A 21,550-nucleotide genomic window follows, 5' to 3' on the forward strand; every position below is an offset into this window, starting at 1 on the left:
TAATCTAGGCGTCAGCAGCTTTTTGAGGCTTTTGTGCTGACAATAATCACACAGCGCTCCTCTTTTCAATTCATCAGCAACAACAACAAGGGATCACATGTCCCCTGTACAGAATCCAGAGGGGTGGGGGGGGGTATGCACGGAGTTAAAGTGGCCATCGTGTTGCCTAGTTACAGCTCAGGTTGATGGCGATTCTGCTGTGTGTGTGTGTGGAGGGCAGGTCATCGCCCTCACCAGCTTTTTTTTTGCTGAGTGCAAATGTAACACAAAAGCACACTTTTTTTTTTTTTCAAAGAATAATTTATTTCATGTTGCAGTGTGATGGATAAACAATCAGTAAACCACTGGTCAAATCTGTAGCAAGCATTAATAATCATCATCATCATCAGAATAACATTAATAGGAATAGTTATTTCAATTATAAATAACAATATCAGGGTGATCGGAGTAATTGTTACATCTATACAAGCTACAAATATCAGCATTTTGTCCTCTTTTTGTTTTTCTGCTGTTAAAAACCTTAAACACTTCACACACCGGTGCAGCTGTTTTCCCAACGGCGCCTTCCAGTTTCAAAGGGGGGGAACATTTTGACATCTCTAATTTTGAGAACGGCTGATTGTACCACAGTTAGTCGCCATTGTTTTTTTTTTTTAAAGTCAAATCCGACATGTAAAGTAAGAGGTGCACTGCTGCTGATCTGCAAACACGTGGAACTGGAATGAATGGTTTGGCTCCTGGCTCCGTTACAATACAGGAAAAACACTTTGCAACCCCGAATGAAAACGTAACGGACAAATTATATAAAAAAAAAAGAATCAATACCGAAATCTTCACAGCACTAACAATGCTGTGTCCTGAATTTATCCAGCATCAGTGCTACATATTGATAAATATTATAAATAAGCCAGTAGTAGTTGGACCAGATAGTAGCTAAAATTACAAAAAAATGTGTTATGCAAGAAAAATAAAATTAAAGGGGCCATTTTCCAAATATCAAAGAAAAAATGATGCTTTCGGGTGCCTGAATGCAACACGAGCCAAGAAGGGTGACGAAGGGGAGGGTGGGGCTGGGAGAGCCACGGCGTGAAAACGAACACCCATAAGTCTCAGTAAGAAGAGGGAGGAGTCAAATAAACAACAACTACGCTCGTTTCTGTCCAGTTTGTCTGGGTTCGGGTGAGGGTTTAGGGGAATGCTACTGTGCTTTCCTATTCAAGAGGTGTGTTAAGTGTGTGTGTGAGGGATCATAGAAGAGTAAGCTTATACAAAGGAGAAAAAAATACAGAAACGTCACTTTTTTTTTCCTCAAAAAATGTCCATGTAACTGAAAAACATCCACGATAAAAAGATTTTTTTGTTTTTAATATATTATCTTTATTTTCTAGTTGGCTCCCCGACCCCCCCCAAAAAGTCACGGGTCTGAAGGTGGGACCCATCGTCTTCCTCCGCCCGCCGTTCCTCCAGAGCTGGGACGAGATGGCGAAGGAAGAGAAGACGGAGGAGCTTTTTCTGTAAGTGCAAGGAGGTTCAATTCTCAGCGTTTTTTTTATAAAAGTCTCACGTTTCGCTGTTTGAGTCGAGCTCGGAATATGAGGGCGGGTTTGTCTTCAAAAAATCAAGAAAGAAACCGAGTAGAACCACCCCATGTCTCGCCTTCCCTCGCCGTACTCAGTCGTGGAGGAGCTCTTGTAGACAGTTGGGGGATTTGAACACGTCGGGAACGTCGCTGTCCAGTTTGCAGATCACCTTGTAGATGGCCTTCTTCCAGGACGGGTCCGCGTCCTTCCCAGCCACGATGGCGTTGAAGAACTCGCGGAGGGTCACCTGGGAAACCTCCAGAAAGCGCTCGGGGACCTGAGGGGAGGCAAAGGGGAGGAAATCATGAGGAAAATGCACAAACTAAAGTCCGATTACCTTCTTACTGATAACAAACGTCTTCAAACAAAGTCAGAAAAAATGTCTCTGTGACCGAAACCGACCAAGACTGAGGTGAAGCGTGCGTGTGTTTCAGGTGTCCATATTTTACTATTCCTGTCCCAAGTTCTTCTTCAGCTGTCAACTTCCCTTACATGTACTTCCCCTTTTCTTAAACCTCCCCCAGCTGTGTGTGTGTGGGTGTGGGTGTGGGTGTGTGTGTGTGTGTGTGTGTGTGTGTGTGTGGGTGTTTGGTGTCAAGAGTTCCTTAGGCACACGCACGCTCACATGTAATGATAGATGACACACTCAGTCCTTGACAGTGGCAGGTGAACAGTTGTCTGAGATCTGTCACTGTGTGTGTGTGTGTGTGTGTGTGTGTGTGTGTGTGTGTGTGTGTGTGTGTGTGTGTGTGTGTGTGTGTGTGTGTGTGTGTGTGTGTGTGTGTGTGTGTGTGTGTGTGTGTGCAGTTTAAACAAGAACGCAGGCATTGCAGGGATCCAATTGTCCTTTCCACATGCAGGCATAAATATACTGTCATCACAAGCCGTTTGTGTGTGTGTGTGTGTGTGTGTGTGTGTGTGTGTGTTTGACAGCAGAACAATGACACACACACACATTTTTCATTCTTTTTCTGCCCTTTCTCCCGGGGGCAAGATCATACAAAGACACTAAACAGCCTCTCTCTCTCTCTCCCTCCCTCTCCATCGTTTTTTCTTCTTCTTTGTCTCTTTTTCTTGCACACACACACACACACACACCGGGGGCCGACTCCTCCAGACGAGGTGCGTGCTCCCGTACATCCCCACAGCTAGAGGACGAGCGAGTGGCGCCCGGGTGCGACCCCGTCACGCGTGGCAGGACATGCCAAGGTTAGCCGCCACCAGAACGGATGAATCACCCCTCACACACACACACACACACACACACACCCTAAATGATTCCCCCGACTCTCATATACTCCGTCTACCCTCACCTACCCTCTCTCTCCCTCTCCCTCCCTTTTTAGCCGGCCCCTTGAGACCACAGTTATTTCAATGAGGCCCTCTGTCACTGTCTTGCTGTAGACTCTACAGTACACACACACACACACACACAACAAAGATTCAACTTCTGCACCGGTGTGGTAGAAAAAGTTACGCTTCTCGTTTTTTGTAGCTGTTATTCTAAAATCTTATTATTAGAGATGGGAATGAATAAAATGAGCTTTCATCATTAAAACCTTTATTATTTGGTTTGTTTTACCTCCTGAAAGAAAATACCATTTATAGTTTCTGTGAATTTGTCCAGCGGGGCAAATAAAAGATGAAACCACATCTTGATGTTGGAGATGAATGTGCCTTCGAGGAGTCCTCGCCCTCATTTTTAGACGTTCGGATTCGGTCTCATCTTAAAGGAATACTTCACCCCCATGCTGACCGTTTGTGTATCAATAACTCTAAAGTCTGCTCTCGACGGTGAACCAAAATAAGTCACATTCAACCAATCGTATCCTCACAACTTCCCCACCTCCAAAACTTCAGGTTTAAAACACTCCGGTGCCGATCTCGGTCCCTGAACTCAAAGAGAAACGCAGCAGCAGGACGCTCAGAGATTGGGTGACCTTGTCCGTGAAGTGTTGTGGTGATTATGGCGTTTTTTTTTAATGTTTCAGGATGGGAGGACGACTCGGTGAGGGCTGAGACGACGAGACGGAGAGGACGCCGCTGCTTCACAAAGAGGTAGGAAGGACGAGCAGAGAGAATGAAATGAAGTAGGGGGGGGGGGGGGGGGGGGATATTGTGAGTCCGGTTATTCGGCTGACTCGGACAAAGACACACACATATACAGACACACACTTGGGTCCAGATGCCCAGATTTGTCTGGCCATCGTAAATCAGTCCAATAAAGAGATCTAAATTAGGCCATCATCAATACAGATGGGCCCGTTTCCCCCCGTGTACGTGCGTGTGTGTGTGTGTGTGTGTGTGTGTCATTTACTCCTGGCTCGGATCTTGATACGGCATGGAGTTGCCAGGAGAGAGAGAGAGCGAGCGAGGAATGGGGCAAAGTGAGGAAAGAGCAAAAAAAGGAAAGATAAAGAGGAAGAAAGACACTTGGTTCCCCAGTAAACATAATTCGCATGATTGCTCCGGTTTGGTGGGTAAATATTGGATGAAGGGAGGCTCAATTACTCTCTCTTCACACACACACACACACACACACACACACACACACACACACACACACGCACACACACGCTTGTAAATCTCTACATCGCTGCCCAACAAAGAGGCCTACTGGGACGCCCTCCCTCCCGTCTCTCATCCTCTCTCCTTCCCTTCATCGTCCTCCTCGTTGGCTCCTCTGTCTCTCCTGGAAATGTTTATTATACATCACACACACACAACTCCTTCCACTTATTTTTTTTTTTTTTTAATGTCACCTGCATTAAGAGCGTTTTCCCACTGTGTTGCAAAAAGTTGAAACGGCTCACGCCGGTTAGCACGTAGCAACGATGAAGCTAATTTGGTAGTTTCTCGCCACGCAGACAAAAGGGTTGGCGTTGGACGGAAGCGTATTTTTAGAATAAAGGAGTGTTCTAAGTAGGGTACTACTTTCTGAATCCGCTGCCCCGTTTTAACCCACCGTAAATAGACGGACTTAAGTTACATGTGGAACGTCAACTGTCAATATCTTAAAGGTTAATCAGTGTCGAGGTAACGAGACAAAGCATTCAGGAGTCAGTCACTTAAAATGGAACCAAAGTCACAGATTAAATCATGCTTTTTGTTGGATAAACTCGGTAATAAGGTGTAGTTTTTTTCTTTCCTCCCTCCTTTCTCCTCACCTCCTGTCTTCTGAATACAAGCCACTACTCTTATCTCCTTCAGGATCATTTGAGACGCCTGGGTGTGTGTGTGTGTGTGTGTGTGTGTGTGTGTGTGTCCTCAGTTGACTCCATTCACCTCTCCCTACGTCTTTCTACCTGCTTTTCCACCCTGTTTCCTTTCCATCCTCACTCACCGTCATGCACAAAAGGCACACACACACACACACACGCACACGCACACACACACACACACACCGCGCTCTTAAGAAATCACTGTACAAACACCATATGTTTGATTCTCAAGGTGTACAAACAGACAGAGACTGTGTGTGTGTGTGTGTGTTGTTCCTTCTCTTCTTTTTTACTTGAAGTCTCCCTCCCTCCATTAACAAGTGTATGGACGACACACACACACACACACACACACACACACACACTCCTTGACACTCTCCATTTTGTTCCCATTCATTCACTCCGTGGCTTCAAGGTCCACTTTGCTGTCGGTCAGTAGTATTTTCTATCATGGAGCTGCTCCTCCTGTGGACTGAGCACATTGTGTGTGTGTGTGTGTGTGTGTGTGCGTGTGTGCGTGTGTGTGTGTGTGGACATATCACTTTTGTGCCAACACACAAGCATCTGCTTCCTTTTTCCTCCTCTCGCTCTCCTTCTCTTTCCCTGCTATCAGGTCTGGCTTTTGTCTCACACACACACACGCACACACACACACACACACACACACACACCCAGGGCGGAGAGTCCTTTTAAAGACTTAAATCGTTATTTATCTGAGGTGAACGGGCAGGGCACGCTCCTGCTTTTCTAGTTTCGACGCAGGCTCACGCCAACCCTCCTTTTTTTTTAAAGGGAATTCTTTAATTTGTGTCCAAAACAGTGTTGTTTTGGTTTGAAACTCCAATTATACGCGCCTGCAGGAGTGTATCCGTGGGCTCCTGGAGCATCATCTTCGCTCTCCTTTCCTGCCGCCACTCACTCTGTGTACCTGAGCTCAGACGGCGTCACTGTGATGGTTCAATATGGAAGCACAAGGTCGTGTATCTGGAAAGAATTGACCTGTTGCACTTGCAAGAAGTTAAGTGCACTTTTGCAGGATAAATATAAAGCTAAACCCATACGTTTTAGAGAAATAATCATCTATTTGTGGCCAAAAACAAATCCTGACACTATGAAACGCAAGGTAACAGTGGAGACTCGGGGTTCCTCCAGGACATCAGCAATATGTTTCCTTTCTCTGCTGCTCTTTTGTCAATCAGCCGCTGATCTCACTGTTACCAGGACAATGGCAATAAAGTTTCTCTTTGTTCAGACGGCATGTGACCGAGAGGAAAGGTCTGCGTCCTGAGATTGCGTCTCTCGCAGTGTGTGTGTGTGTGTTTTGACTATGTCATGCGCGCGTGTGTCGCCTCTTTTTGTGAGCGACGCTTGTGTGTCCGTATCTCCGTTCATACACGTGCTGTACTTCCCTGGATTGGTGTGTGTGTGTGTATTATCAGTGCTTCCTTGTGTGTGTGTGTGTGTGTGTGTGTGTGCAAGTGTGTGTCACCCATAGAGGACAATAGCCTGGGTCATCTGACTGAGAGGCTGCAGACCACTAGTATCACATGACGGAGGCTGAAGGCCACGTCTTTGTTAGCGGGCCTATTGTTAAAGCTAAGGAGACAGCTGGGGCAGGGGAAGGGAATCACTGCACACACACACACACACACTGGAAGACACACACACACACACATGCACCCGCCCCTCGTGACTCCAATCAGGCTCAGTGACAAAGATGATGCCTTCTTCTTCTCAACTGGAATACTAAGACACACACACACACACACACACACACACACACACACACACACACACACACACACATTGCAAGCAGATAGCTATAATTATAGTGACAGAAACTGGCAGGTGGCATTGTCTGTACCATACCGCTCTCTGTCAAGCAGCAGCAGAGAGGCAGGGACTTGGTTACTTGCTGCTTAATGACACTGACTGACAGCGACAACGAGTGTGTGTAGGGATTATGGACTTTGTGTGTGTGTGTGTGCTCAACATTGTTTTCTAAAAATGTATACTCTAACTAAAGCACAAGTACATTTTTAAGCCTGACTTTAAGAATCATGTTAAAGTCTATACATTTGTACACGCTGAATGTCTTATTTCCACCAACTTTTTGTCATATTTAGTTGCTTTCAAGGGTCGAAATGTTGCATCAAACCCATTTTATCATGAGCCCATCTCTGGGAAAGTCATTATTTAAAGTGCTACTCATCAACTAATCGCCTGCTCAGACGTTCATCCGGAATGAACCAGTCATTAGTCCTCCACTGTCAACTAATTCCCTTGAGACGCTCAAATTATTTGTGTTTTAATTTTAAGGAGGGAGACTTCCCTATGATGATTTAAATTCAGTGATACCGTTGTTTAAGGGGGGGGGGGGGGGAACTTGGCATGGAAATAGTCAAATTAAAGCGATTAAAAGCCGGTGTCTGGAGTAGTAAAAGACTTAAAAAGAACCCGGTGAGTAAGATGTGGTAATTGCCTAAACTGTGCTCGGAATGAGGGAGGAGAGGACAGGTGTAGTCTTTTGAAATGTGAGCGCCCTCTGGGTAGGTTACAAATAGAAGGCATGAAAAAGAGGTGAGGACAACAGAAAGACGGATCATGTACAAGGAGTTTTTTATATATAAACTTAAGGCTAATGGATCGGGACAGATGGATCTTTAATACGTCGGCACATTGATGGGGAAATGATGAAAAACAGCCACTTCAATATCGCGAAGAAAGCCCACTTTGAGAATCGATTTCTGAGCGTCCACCCCCCTTTTTTTCCCTTCAATGGACTCTGATGAAGAAGAAGCGGAGAAGATGAGTGAATGGATGAATACGGCGCAGACAAAAGGATCACAAAGAATCTAAAACGCCGTAGAAAGACGCGAGAAGTTGAGCCTTTCACCGAACGCGCAGCTCCTGAAAGCGGATAGCCCTGAAAGGCGAGCGCGTCCGTGGGCCCTCCAGGTGTGCGTCGTTCAAAGTCAAAAGGGCAGATTTTGGTCGCCACACCCCCGACCCCTTCAAGACCCACACAAACGAGTGTGTGTGAGGCGCAGCTGTGCCGCCGTTTGGCGCCGACAGAGCCAGCGAGGGATCCTTGAACTGGAAAGACGAGACCGTCCTCGAGGAGGCTGCGTAAAAATGTCTCATTGTCCCTCTTCAGCCAACACACACACACACACACACACACACACACACACACACACACACACACGCTGGCATGTCTAAGTCACCAGTGTACCGGAGGTGTACTTCAAACATCGCACCCAAAACTTTTAACACAATCACGAGTTAAGAGCGCCATGCCCAATGCTGCTGGCAGACTCGTCAATCTGTTCTCCATATAAAAAAAAAAGAAAGAAGAGGAAACGTTTCTCTTCCTCTTGGCAGAAGGGAGAAGCTGACACCTTTCCCTGAGTGTCCTGGCAAAGAAAATCTCTCTGTCTCCCTCTTTTTTTTTTTGTTTTCCCTCATTTTTTTTGAAGATGAGACTATTCCCCGTTTCCGTTCCCATTCTCCAGCCCACTTCCTTTCTTTGCCTTCCTCATTAGTTTGTGGGCAGAGCTGCAATCGGGAGGAAATTTGGGGGGAAGGAGGAGAGGGGGAGAGACCGTAAGGATGGAGAGACAGAGAGAGGTAAACAAGAAAGAGGAGTTAAAAGAATGTGACTCGAGAGGGGAGGAGGAGGTAATTAATGAAGCTGCTATAATTACCGGGGCCTGTTTACGCCAACTTTGGAAGACAGCACACACACATTTCCCTAGCCCACTATTTAAAATGATGGCCATGCACGTTGACTTAGCAACCACCAAATACAAAGATTCCATTTTTATCAAATATTTTGAAAAAAATAAGGCCTTCTTTTTGCCTTTAGGAATAAAATCTGATGAGAAGTAATGAAAGAAAGTTTCAAGAGGGAGAGGGGGAGGAAAAAAGGATGGGATGAAGGAGAAACAGAGAACCTTCCTTTTCTCCTTCATCCCAGAAGAGAGGAGGACGAAAGGAGAGGAAGAGGATAAGGAGAGGAGGTGATGAAGAGAACAATCGACAGAGGACGGATTCAGCAGGAAGGGTGGGAGGAAAGGGAGGGAGCAAGGAAAGAGAGGAGGAAGGGGGTGGGGGGGGGAGTGGAGGTGGGTGTGATGGGGGACAAACCAAGGTGGAACTCTGATGATGCTAAATTTGGCAAAAGGAGAAGACTTCTGCGTGTGTGTGTGTGTGTGTCGGGAGACTTGCTGAATCGGCCGCGGTTCCAGTTTCACGCCTCTGAGTTTGACAGAGGGGGAGAGAGAGGGAGGGAGACAGGGGGAGGGAGAGAGGGTCCCTAGCTGGTAATGTTCCCTCAGGGCAGGCGGGCGAGCGGATGGAGGGATGCAAGGAGGGAGGTGAAGGGAGAGAGAAGGAGGAAAGAGAGGACAAAGTACGGGGAAGAAAATTTATACCTACCTTTGCAATCACACCGCGGCTCTAATGCACGAAGGGCGCACGTGTTCCTCTCACTGCCGATTACAGCGGGACTTTAGAGGGCTGCGGACTAGCCCTTTAGCTATTTTAGTTCATTCAAAGTGTGGCTTTTAAAGGCTTTAAAACACGTCAAAGACCTGGATTTGAACCTTGCCCTTTCGCCCCTCAAAATATCCCCACTAAAGACCGAAATAAACACCCAGAAATGGTGTGTGTGTGTGTTTCCTGTGCCGTACACAACCGTGAGGAAGACTCGTGTTCTGCAGAGCGTCGTGTGTGCTCGTCCCCCCCTAAAAACAAAACACTTAGACAGCTTAAAGTGTGTTTGTTGCGTCTGCAGATCTGGCTCTTTATGCATTTAAGCTCCGGTTAAGCATCGGCGTTTGACTCCTTAAGCAAAAAAGAAAAGTGTGTGTGTCAGCGTCGAGGTGTGTGTTAATGGACGTCTAAATGCTGCTGATGTTACGTGGAATAGTTTCAGGGCCCCTCGGGTCCCTTTAGACCAATATTGGGGGAGAAAATGTGAGGGAGTGAATGTGACTTCTGCAAATCGCTTTGACAAGGACACCCGCGCCTCGAGCGGCGTCCTCTTTCGCCTCATCGAACACACACACACACACACAAACACACACACTGCGACATCCGCACCTCAGCAGAATGGCGAGGTGACTGTTGCGCTCTGAACAGCTGACTTGGTAGAGGGCGTTTTGTGAGAGTTGTGCTGAATCTTTTTAATCCAGTGTGAGACGGATGTTCTCATTCGTGCTTTCACGTAATTTACGTCTCTTGACATATTCATAAAAGTCAACCAAACGAGTGAATTACCCCCACATTTACCTCGAAGTCGTTGGCCTTGTTGTAGTGCATGTTGAGCGCCCGGAAGAGCTCGGCGTCGCGGCTCACCGCCAGCTCCTCCGACGCCGTCACGCCCTCGTTGATGGACTGCCGGGCGAACTTCTCCATCTGGATGTAGTAGAACTCCCTGAAGTTGCTGAACCACTTGATCAGCTGGGAGGTGATGCAGCGGTTGAACTGTGGCGGGGAGGGAGAGGGAAATCACGTTTCATGAAATGGAAAAAAAAACACGTACATTTCTGTCTATTTTAAAGTAACATAGTTGAAAACCTTCTAACTTAGTTTAGTTTGTGTAATATCTTTAATAGAAGCACTCTGTGTTTACCTACTATTAGACACAGCCCAGTCAAACTGCGTGTGTGTGTGTGTGTGTGTGTGTGTGTGTGTTCGGTGAAGGGGAAAAACGGCTTTGATACGGAGATTAAGCTCGGTATTGTTACAAGACATTGTCTCACAGGAACAAGCGGTGAGCGAGAGAGATGAATGGAGGGAGAGAGAGAGAGACACAGACACAGAGAGAGAGAGAGAGGGGGAGAGAGGGAGAGAGGAACGGGGGAGGACGGAGGGGGAAGAGGTATTTTTTCAGGAGCGGTCAGAGGGGGTGACATAATGGAGCATAATTGGGAGGCTTGGTGTGTGTGTGTGTGTGTGTGTGTGTTTGGGACTTTGGACTTTACATGCATAGTGACAGGAGGGGAAAGTGTGTGTGTGTGTGTGTGTGTGTGTGTGTGTGTGTGTGTGTGTGTGTGTGTGTGTGTGTGTGTGTGTGTGTGTGTGTGTGTGTGTGTGTGTGTGTGTGTGTGTGTGTGTGTGTGTGTGTGTGTGTGTGTGTGTGTGTGTGTGTGTGTGTGTGTGTGTACTGGGGGGTGTTTTGACCCACAAAAGAGTTGCATGAAATGAACGTGATAAGTCAGCAATTAAACACACAAACACACACAAGTCTCATCTAAACTCACAATCAACAACCTCCGACATGCAAACAGATGATACTCCAAGACTAACATGTTGCCCCTTAAAATATATAAAAAGATGTGTGCGTCTCAAAAGAAGCAGATATATTGCTGTTATTTCTATCCATTAGTTTCCTATATTAACCAACGTATCCATAGATGAGGTCACGTTGCCATGGAGTCTGGTGGCCTTGGTGACCATAAAGAGATTTCAGTTTCAGTGGATTTTCTTTGACGTGACTAAAATCCATCAACTGTCTGAGTGGGATTGACAGGCTTGCAGTACCACAGTTGGCCAGAGGGAGAAAATGGCTGCTGACTCACTGTATTGGCTGGTTGTTGATGACAGAACTACGTTTTTCCATCTGTGGTTTGGAACAAATCCCCCCTTTTCACCCGTATAATCGTGTTGACAGCTAAATTATCAATTCTAGACTCCAGATCTTGTTTCTCAACCTGGTGATATCTTTTTATGTGGTAGATATTTCAGGATATTTCACACCACCTGCTCTCCCACCCTCCGTCCCGTCCAGCTCATCACAATCAGCACAAACCAAAAAAAAAACAAGAGGCGAGAGACAAAAGACAGAGAGGGGAGGGAGGGGGAAACGCTGAGTTCGAGGAATGCCATTTTCTGTTTACGACTAAAAGGGAGAAAGAGAGAGTGTCAGGGCGCCTCCCCCCCCTCTCTCTCCTTGATGGCGGTTGTTGTCAGCCCCCCCAGGCCATGTTGGACACACACATCCTTTAAGAATCAACCACATTCATGGCGGCTCGGCACATTTTTATCGAGGACAGCGTGAATGTGCACCATCAACATAAACCTCCAAGTTGCTAGAGTGAAGGTTCCTCGTGGAAGGAACTTTTTCAAAACGCTGTTTTTCTGCGTTACCAGACAGGATACGATGCGTTTTTTTTGTACATTGTTTGACGTTTGTACGGCGATTGCTTGAGTTCACGTCCCGGCGGCGCCCAAATTGGCCGTGTCGCGCTAATTGACGAGGCGGGCGAGCGGCGGCTCGGACGCTAATTGATTCCTGCCGAGCATGGAGATGTCGTTTTCAGCCTCTCGAGGAAAGAGTCTTCAGGGCTCTCGCTGTCAGCTTCCTCCTCGTGTGTGTTAGATTTAAAAAAAGGGAAACTCCGCTGGCAGGGATGTGGTGAGTGAGAGTGTGAGGAGCTCCCTGAGCCAGCGAGCGTCTAATTAATCCTCCAGCCTTAAAAAGCTCCTAATTACTCTCGCTGACTCTCTCAAGACGAGACGACGGAGACCTCAGCGTCTCGTGCTAACACGTATGATTGTCTGGTCAGAAGGCAAGAGCTTTCACTACGCAATTAAGAGTGTGTGTGTGTGTGTGTTCGCTCGTCTGTGCATAAAACAGTTGTCAGCTCAACCCACTTCCCACAACGAGCGCGGCGGCCATTGTGTGTAAGAGGCTCATCTTTAAGAACCAGTTTCCCATAGACAAAGTCCATTCAAGTCCAATTAGGGGGAGCCATTCAGGGCCCTAATTCCCTTACAGTGAATCTGCCTGATCCTCCTAACACATGCTACTTATTGTTCCCCGGGAGGGAGGAGGGGGGGAGGAGTAAGAGAGGGAGAGACAGAGACATTGACCCGGATTTTGGAAATATGGTAATGAAGAAGGTAATGAATGCAATGGGACAACAAAATATATACACAGACAGACAGCAACAGGGTGTACTCTCACTCACACACACACACCACCAAAGCCTTGAAAAGAACAGCCTCGCTCATCACAAATAGGATTACCCGCCATTCATTTTTTTTTTATTATTAAGGGGGAAATAATATCAGCGTAGTTCCTCCCACGGATAAATACGGCGGATTAACCGGGATTACGGCTCAATCAGAATTTGAATATGAAGCATATTTGCATAAAATGTGAATAATAAGACTTTGCTTAAAGGCCGCAGATGCATTGCTCCTATGAAGATACTTGTGTTTTAGTCTTCTCTGGTTGAAAAAGGCCCAGAGACGTACATTATACCGCCACATCTCTGTCAATACATTCCAATGGAGAGTCCACAGATCGCTCCATCTGCACCGCCAACATCCCCTAATCTTAAACCCACGTTTGTTGGAGATGAGGGAGATTAATTGAATATCGGTTTGGAGATTAGATTCCTTTTTTTTTGTTTTTGTTTTTAAAGCTAATATCAATTTCCAAACTGAGGAATTAACGCATTAGTCCTAATTCATCAATTTACCAAATTAATGCCCAAAAGCTGCAGTTTATTTGGCCACATAGACAACTTAGACGCAGTGATTAAGCTGATTATGGGAAATTATCAATGTCAGCACATAACAGTTTCAAATTGACTATTAATCTTGATGTGTAGAAGTTGGGAGATATCCCTTCATTCACATTTATATATAATTTATTTAGCACATTCACTGCTTTTTAAAGGCTTGATGGAATTCTTGGAGAAGGTTTGGATTTGAAAGATTAATTTATTGACTATTATGTGTAAAATTCCAGCCAACGAGACTAAAAAAGTTTCCAAGCATCTTCAGGGTTTCTGATCATTGGTCTCGGTCTGCGAGAACCACATCCGTCAGACTCTCCGCTCGCATGTCGTGGGAGCAGGTGAGCTTAGCAACCCTGTGTTTGCCTAGCAACCCCGTGTCCCAGCGACCCCTTGTTGCCATGGCAGCCGATGAGGATGTGGCACTGCCACGAGGAAGTGGTCACCGCAGATATGAGCCAAAGGGCAGCTGGTGTGTGTGTGTGTGTGTGTGTGTGTGTGTGTGTGTGTGTGTGTGTGTGTGTGTGTGTGTGTGTGTGTGTGTGTGTGTGTGTGTGTGTGTGTGTGTGTGTGTGTGTGTGTGTGCGCTGCTCATTTGAATACAGCGTCCTGAATCTGTCGAGGAGCCGTATGCTCCTTTTACAAAAACACGTAGCAGCCTGTAAACACGGAACAATCGGCGCCTTTGTTTTAAAGCTGTTGTTCTGTTGTCGTCCCTTTCATTTGTTTGTCAACCCCCCAACACACACACACACACACACACACACACACACACACACACTTTCCATCATCTCCTAATCCATTCCCTTGTCTTCATGCTATTTATCTATTTATCCCTCTTCTCTTTTTATACCTGTCAAATACACGCTCATACTTTGCTTGTTTAAAGAATAGTTCATCATCTCTTTTTATGTCGGAGAGAGTGAAAGTGTGTGTGTGTGTGTGTGTGTGTGTGTGTGTGTGTGTGTGTGTGTGTGTGTGTGTGTGTGTGTTTTGGGTGAAAGGAGATGGAGGTTGAGGTCATGGTGTGTGTGTGTGTGAGAGGGAAAGTGGGCGTTAACACCCCCCCAACCCCAAACCGATTAAGGCCAGAAACTCTAATTATGCTACAAAAAAAAAAAAAAAAAAACGTGACAGACTGGAGCACCCATCTGCGTAACAGGGTCTCACACACACACACACACACACACACACACACACACACACACACACACACACACACACTAATAACAGAATAACAAACAAAACTCAAGAACATCGGGTGATAAAATGCACAAAAGTTCCCAGCCATGTGAGAATATCTGACAGTGGAAGAAATTAGATCATAAAAACAATCATAATCAATAAAAAAAAGAAGCTCTGTAACCAAATATTAAAGCCAGACGCGTCACACAAAGCCTCCTACCTGTTTACAACAGCTCATCTTTGCCATCTGTCACTGATTTTTGAGATCTGATTCTAAAGATGCCATTGAATTCCCGTTAATATGCACGCGTGTTGCCTTTCCCCGTAATCATACACACGTCGTGGATTTGATCTGGACACGCGTTCACAATGCAAACATGACCTTTTCCTCCTGTTTTCATCATCCAACAGCCCCCAGAAACCATTTGTGTCCATTCATTTGCTGCCTTTTGGCGCATTGTCGTCGTGTCGGCAGAGTGAATTAAGTTTCCGTGAGTCTTTTCATCGTTTTTTTTTTTTAAACATTCGCTAAAGAAAACATCTTTGCCTCCTACGCGCTCCTCGAGAAATAATTAGATTGCATTCAGGTTGAAAACAAAAAAAAAAGGGAACAGTGGTTCATGCACTAGAGACGATAAATAGACGGGGCAAGGTCTTACCTTTACGTCTGAGAAGAACATTTTGAGCATGTTGGAGGATGGGTAGCGGGTGTAGAAGAACATCAGCTTGGCCTTCTTCAGATGGTTGGGAGACAAGCCCTCCTGAATCTGAATAATGGCACGTTAAGGAGGTTTGAGGCTTCAGCGGGAGTTCAGGGCAAAGTCAAGCATTTTAAAAACGTCGTCGGTGCACATTGTTGTCTGTAACCACGAGTGATTGGATGTTTTTCCTTTTACTGGGAACTGAGGCAACGCTGTAAAACACGCCGGCGGGGAAATGTATAGAAACCATCAAACGGGCGAACACGGAGCGTCTACCCCACCGCCTCAACAATCATTGTGGAGGCCCTGAGTGTGTGACGGTGTGTGTGTGTGTTTGTGTGTAACAGCTGTGCACCCACCACGCTGCCATTCCCCCACCACATTAACAGCCCTATAATCTATCAGACAAGATGAGGCAATCAATGGAACCCCCTGCAAGGTCAATTAGCACACAGACAAACACACACACACCCAACATAGAGACCCCCAGGGGCCCTATATGGCTGGAAAGAGGGCGAGAGTAGCGTCGGCAACTGAGGGAAAAAGAGGGAGTGGAAGTGAGTGGGGAAAAGTTCTATTGTTGTTATTTTATGCTCTAATTGATGATCGTGTATCTCCACGGAAACGGGGATATTCAAGAGCTAAAACTTTGAAAGAAAAGTTCTCAAGAGAACACGTGATGCGATAACGACGCAAAAAGGTGATGGGACTTGTTACAAACGGAGAGGTGATCCGCGGTTTGATCCATCATTCATTCAGCAGCGGGGTCCATCAGCTCAGAGGACAACAACACCATCACCTCGTTAACATTCATGGCAACCTGTCACCTGTGTGTCCGTGTGTGTGTGTGTGTGTGTGGGGAACACGATGCACACAAACATGTCAGTCGGTGAATAAACATGGCAGCTTCTTCTTCTTACTCCCTTCTTTCCAGTTGCTGTTTGTTTTTGGTCCCCTGGTGCACGGATCTGCGTGCGTGCGTGTGTGTGTGTGTGTGTGTGTGTGTGAGTCATGTGGGGCTAGATCAGCTGTAACTCGACCTTGCGTCCAGGTGTGTGTGTGTGTGTGCAGAGGGGGGATAACTTCATATATGAATAGGGAACATCTGCTCAGTTCTGTACAAAGGATTAAAGATACACAAACCTGAGTGTGTGTGTGTGTGTGTGTGTGTGTGTGTGTGTGTGTGTGTGTGTGTGTGTGTGTGTGTGTGTGTGTGTGAATGGATCCTGTTCCAGCACACATAAACGTTGGTTATTATTTCAGTACACTTCCATGTAATACCTAATATCATGTGCTGATAAAAGCAATGATAAATAACTCAATAGCAGAGAAGTTGTTTTGTTCCATTAATAACTTGTCAAAATTGTGGTGAATTAATAATTTTCTGTAGTTCTAGAAGTATCGTTTCTAAATCGAAGGCTTCCTGTTTTTCAAAGAAACACTAAAGAATTTAACATCTGTTTACCGTAGAGAATAAAAAGGGAGGGGGGGTCACTATCTTTGAAGTACTAATGTCCAATTTCAAAGACTTGTTTTGCTTCTTCTGTATGAATGAATGAAAAATTTCGGAATGAAACGGCTCAGCCGGATCAAGAGACGTGTGTCAAATAATACTTTCTTTCTTTTTCTAAATTGGCTTTGAAGGCGACGCTGTGATCACATCCTCATCCCAGCTGCAAGGAGCTCCTATTTGTCGGGTTCAAAGTCTTATTTTTCCCCTTCACTTTGTTCTTCAAGCGTCCACGTGGACGCGCGCGTGTGCACGTTTGAGCCGGAGTGCGAGCGTCGGCCCTGGGAGAAGCCCCTCTCCATATGAAAGGTTAGGCTGCGAAAGATAAACAGCTACCTGCAAACACCTGTCCACACACACACACACACACACACACTGTGGATGTGTGTGTGTGGAAGGTAGCAGAACACACACAGCTGCCGAGCAACGACCAACAAACCGGAGCGAGTCGGACACTCGACACCCGCGGCGAGGGAGGCGACGAGCACACGTTTAGGTCCATCGATAACGCCACGCAGTCACCTGTTCCTCCCCAGTCCTCTTTGAAATGTGATTAGCATTAACACACACACACACACACACACACACACACACACACACACACACACACACACACACACACAAACACGGTGAGATATGATTTGCTTTGAGCGTTTATGTACAAAGTCTTTGTGATGAAAGAGAACACAAGAGTGTCTCAGACGGTGTGTGTGTGTCGCCTTTCCTCAGCACCTTGAAACGCCACAACCTGAGACTTAAAAGAGCTGAAGAGAGCAGCGTGCGACCCGTTTAATCTCCCCCCCCCCGCCGCCTCACAAAGACCCACCGCGGCCCCCGATGGGGAACAAATTAATGCAGGTTAATTGATATTGAAGACTTTCTGAAGATGTTTGGCTGCGTTCAAAATCTCCTCTCTCATGAAACCAATTACAAAAGTGCTTATTCTATGTACGTAAAGCTGGATTTGATCAATTATAGGTCAATAGGTCAACAATAGCATCTAAAATGTGTCTTTCTTGCGGTTTGTATGACTGAAATTAATTAATTAGCTTTCTGTGTTTACAGGGAGATTCTCAAGACATGCAGATGTCAAACTGCTATTTAAATATAACAAAACGCCAGATTGGAATAGTAAAAAATGTGTCCAACCAGCACTAAAAGTCGATTTTAGTTGCATAATAACAGCTCAGACTGTTAAATGTGATATTGTGACGATAACCATCAATCTGTAGGTTTAAATCACGTGCAAACACTCATGTGTAGAAGGATACGGTGCTGCCCGAGTAAGGCGAAATGTCCGCCATGTCGTGCAGGTCCCCACACTCTGACTTTATGAGGGACAAGGACAGGCCCTCCGGCCCGTGTTGGCCCGGCGAGCTCTGCCTGTGGTGGTGGTGGTGGTGGTGGCTGAGGTGGCCCCCTCCCAGGGACGCCATTTTGGTTCTGAGGCTGACGGTTTCCCGGGCCATGTCCATAGAGTCGGGGGAGGACCGGTGGTGGTCCTTTGGCCCCGGAGGGTAGCCGGCTCCGCCCCCATGTGAAAGGGGGCTCTGGAAGGGGTAACCCATGAGGGGGAGAGGGAACGGGTGGCGAAAGGATGGAGGGCTAAACCCCAGCGAGGCCGAGAGGGGAGACGGGTGGAGGGAGGGGTGGTGAGGAGGAGGCGGGAGAGGAGGGTGGACGCTCTCTCCTCCACCTCCTCCGCCGCTCTTGCGCACCACCAGCGGCAGCGCCTCCGTTTGGTCGTGGGGCGTCGGCACGCCGCTCAGTCTGCCGCTGAGGCCGCCGAAGGAGTCCAGCGGGCTCGGGGCGACGACGTCGCCGAAGCAGTGCAGCCTCTGGTTGGAGGAGTGGTAGTTGGCCGTGGGGCTGCCGTCGCCGTTCATGCTGAGGGCCAGGGCGCCGCCGCCGAAGCGCGAGTCCGGCGTGAGGGAGGGGAGGGGGCAGAAAGGTGGCGGACAAGAGGAGGAAGAGTTGGAGGAGGAGGAGGGGGCCAACGGGGTGCTGCTGTGGCAGCCGTGGTGGTGACCGACGGCCTGCTTCGGCGAGGAGAAGCCCTTGACGACGGTGTCCACGACCTGCGACACGGCACAGTTCAGCTCCTGCTTCAGCGTCTCTGCTAACTGCCTCCCTCCTCCCCTCCTCTTCATCACCCTCTCTACATTCCTCTCCACCTCCTCCCTGCCGTCCACGTCGTCCTCCATCTCCCCGTCGATCAGCGCCTGTTCTCGGAGGAGGGCTCGGGCCCGGTCCAGGAACAGGCCCGGGTCCAGCTCGGACAGCTCGTCGTTGCCGTGGCGACCCCGGTCTCGGTGCCTCTCCTCCAGGCCGTCGGAGCGGATGCTGTCCTCCGACAGGTTGCCGTCCTCCTCTCTCTCGCCGCCCCGGTCGGCCTCGCCGCCCTCGGCGTTCTCCTCCTCCTCCTCCGTCTCCGAGTCGTAGATCTGGTAGAACTTCTCCTGGAGTTGGCGCAGCTGTTTCTGAAGGACAAGACGGGAAAGTTGAAGCAGATGTCAAGGTCACCTGTTGGCATGAACGGGAGGATGCATCGTCTACTCACCTGCATGTCCTCCAGCTGCAGTTTGAGCTGCCGCCTCTCCTCCTGCCTCTGCTCCTGCCTCGAACACACCAGCTGGGTGAAGCTGTGCTGCTGCTGCGGCAAACGCTGCTTCCTCTTATTCTCCCGGTAAACCTCGCCGACGCCCACCACGCCGCCCCGCGAGCCCGGAGAGCTCAGGAGGGAAGGAGGGCCGTCGCTCCGGCTGTGGTGGTGGCCGTTGCCGTCTCTCCGGTGGTCGTTGCCGCAAGTCTCGTTGTCGCGGTTGCTTTCTTGGTTGTGGTCCCCGTTGGGCCGCACCAGCGGCGAGTGGCTCATGCCGCGGATGATGTTCTCCACGCGGGCGCGCTTGGCGCGGAGGTGTTCGTCCGACAGCCGGTCCAGATCGAAGGTGGAGAGGGAGAGGGGCTGAGAGGGGGCGTGGGAGCCGAGGCCCGACGGAGGCGGTGGTCGCCCGAAGGAGGAGGAGGAGGAGGGTGGAGGGGGAGGCCCGGGAGAGAGGCAGTCGGACGGACTGTCCCGGTCACGGGAGGAGTTGCTGCAGGCGTCCTCGGCGTGGATCTCTGAGCCTCCGCTGGACAGAGCTCCACTCCCCTGTGATGGAGGACAGCAGGACTCCATCAGTCACATATACAGGAACCACTATAGAGGACTGTGTGTGTGTGTGTGTGTGTGTGTGTGTGTGTGTGTGTGTACCTGGAAGCCTGAGTCGCTCCCTCCGTTCTTCCCCATGTTATTCTTCAGCAGCTGAGAGATGATGGTCGCGCCGGGGAAAGGCATGATGGCGTCCTCGTACGAGTTGGCCCTCTTCAGCAACTTCCTCAAAACGTTGGACTTCTCCCCGTCGCCGCCGCCATGGCCGTGGCCGACCAGCGAGCAGTCTCCGTCCTGATCGGGGCCGTGCGACTGGTTCATGCTTTCAAACAGGGTCTCCCTGGCGCGGCCGAATATCGCACTAGCCACGGTCCGCTTCACCCCGATGTCGACGCGTCGGCGCTTGGTTTGTCTGCTTAGGAGGGCGGTGCTGTCATGATCAGGCATCACGCAGGGGAGCTAAACGCACATGACCAGGGGTCCTCGCAGACACACGCCGGATGAGAAGGGTTACCTGGGCAACGACAAAACCACAGAGAAAATGATTTCAACCTCTTATAGTGATCTAATATTTTGAATTCTTCCATAAAATAAATTCCTCAAATACATCTCATGAGAGTATATATTAATAAACATCCATAAAACCATCACAACTCGGGACGGACACTTTTATTCATCGCAGAATTCACTAAATTACTTCGAGTGTATTTCTAGACCAAAAGCCAAGGGAACCACTGAGAGAGAGAGAGAGAAAACACACACACACACACACACACACACACACACGCACACACACTCTTTAAAATAGTTCAAGGAGATATTCCCACAGAGAAGTAACACCTGCCTTTAATAACCAAAAATCATTTCCCATCTCCTCCTGGTCCCCTGAGGGCTAACCTTGATTTCTGCATCATGCGAGGAGCTGTGAAGAATTGACAAGCTCTCTTTTTATTGTCGAAGGAGTTTTCGCTCCACTCTGAAGGAAGAAAAGCTGATATTTTGTGAGTCTATTTGAAAGTACTTCTCTTACATTTGTACAAGCAGTGGAAGTGGGTGTTTTGGGGGGTTTTATCTAGTTGTCCACGCTGAAAGCCAGCTTTTTCTGTGTCTGTTATACAGCGTAGAGAGGGACGCCGGTAGTGGGAAAGCACTGCTTAAAGGTTAAGTTCCTCTGTCGAGGCTCCGGCTTCGTCCCCCATCCAAAACCGTCACCTGTAACTGGATACGTTTCACTAAGCTACTTGCAACAAAAAAAAAAAGAGGCCAAAGATGAATTTACTGCACGGTCTGCCATTAATTCAGGGATTAAATTAAACGCAAAAAAAATGGCGAAATATGAACCATTTTAATGCACACACATGGGCAGAGTTTTCCACCTCGAGGCGCTTTCATTCCACCATTAAGAAATGTGTTTAAACAGAAAAACTGCACAGCAAAAACAGACGTTTCTGCAGGAAATGAAGAAAAGTTTTGTGAGCAGAGAGAAGGGTTTGTTTGAATGTGAGTCCCAGGATTCAGTGTTCGTGAGGTGTTCAAAAAAAAGGAAACACTCATCCCCTCAGCAGTGCCCGGCGGTGACCCAGATACACACACACACACACACACACACACACACACACACACACACACAGAGGGGAGGTAGACCGAGCGAGGGACAAACAGTCGAGA

The 21,550-nt window shown here is 47.9% G+C and overlaps 1 protein-coding gene across 1 annotated transcript; it reads right to left on the reverse strand.

The window, feature by feature from the left end:
- Window positions 1–1,504: 1,504 nt before the first annotated feature.
- LOC311009917 (prospero homeobox protein 1-like) lies at window positions 1,505–20,396 on the reverse strand. Its single transcript, XM_084004362.1, has 6 exons — window positions 19,985–20,396; window positions 19,292–19,882; window positions 18,003–19,211; window positions 15,180–15,287; window positions 10,097–10,291; window positions 1,505–1,857 (listed from the first exon to the last, which is right to left on the reverse strand). The coding sequence occupies exons 1-6, from the start codon at window positions 20,327–20,329 to the stop codon at window positions 1,672–1,674; spliced, it is 2,634 nt and encodes an 877-aa protein (XP_083860488.1). The 5' UTR covers window positions 20,330–20,396; the 3' UTR covers window positions 1,505–1,671.
- Window positions 20,397–21,550: the final 1,154 nt, after the last annotated feature.

The sequence above is a fragment of the Eutrigla gurnardus genome, assembly GCF_963514095.1.
Source record: "Eutrigla gurnardus genome assembly, chromosome: 24".
NCBI classification, from domain to species: Eukaryota; Metazoa; Chordata; class Actinopteri; order Perciformes; family Triglidae; genus Eutrigla; species Eutrigla gurnardus.

Bases quoted from the DNA above. Each gene is read 5' to 3' on its own strand.
- LOC311009917 (XM_084004362.1), bottom strand. From the start codon at position 20,329: ATGCCTGATCATGACAGCACCGCCCTCCTAAGCAGACAAACCAAGCGC. The intron at 10,292-15,179 runs GTAAGACCTTGC...TCCCCGCCACAG, and splicing joins TGTTCTTCTCAGACGTAAAG to TTCAACCGCTGCATCACCTC. The intron at 1,858-10,096 runs GTAAATGTGGGG...GCCTCCCCTCAG, and splicing joins ACAAGGCCAACGACTTCGAG to GTCCCCGAGCGCTTTCTGGA.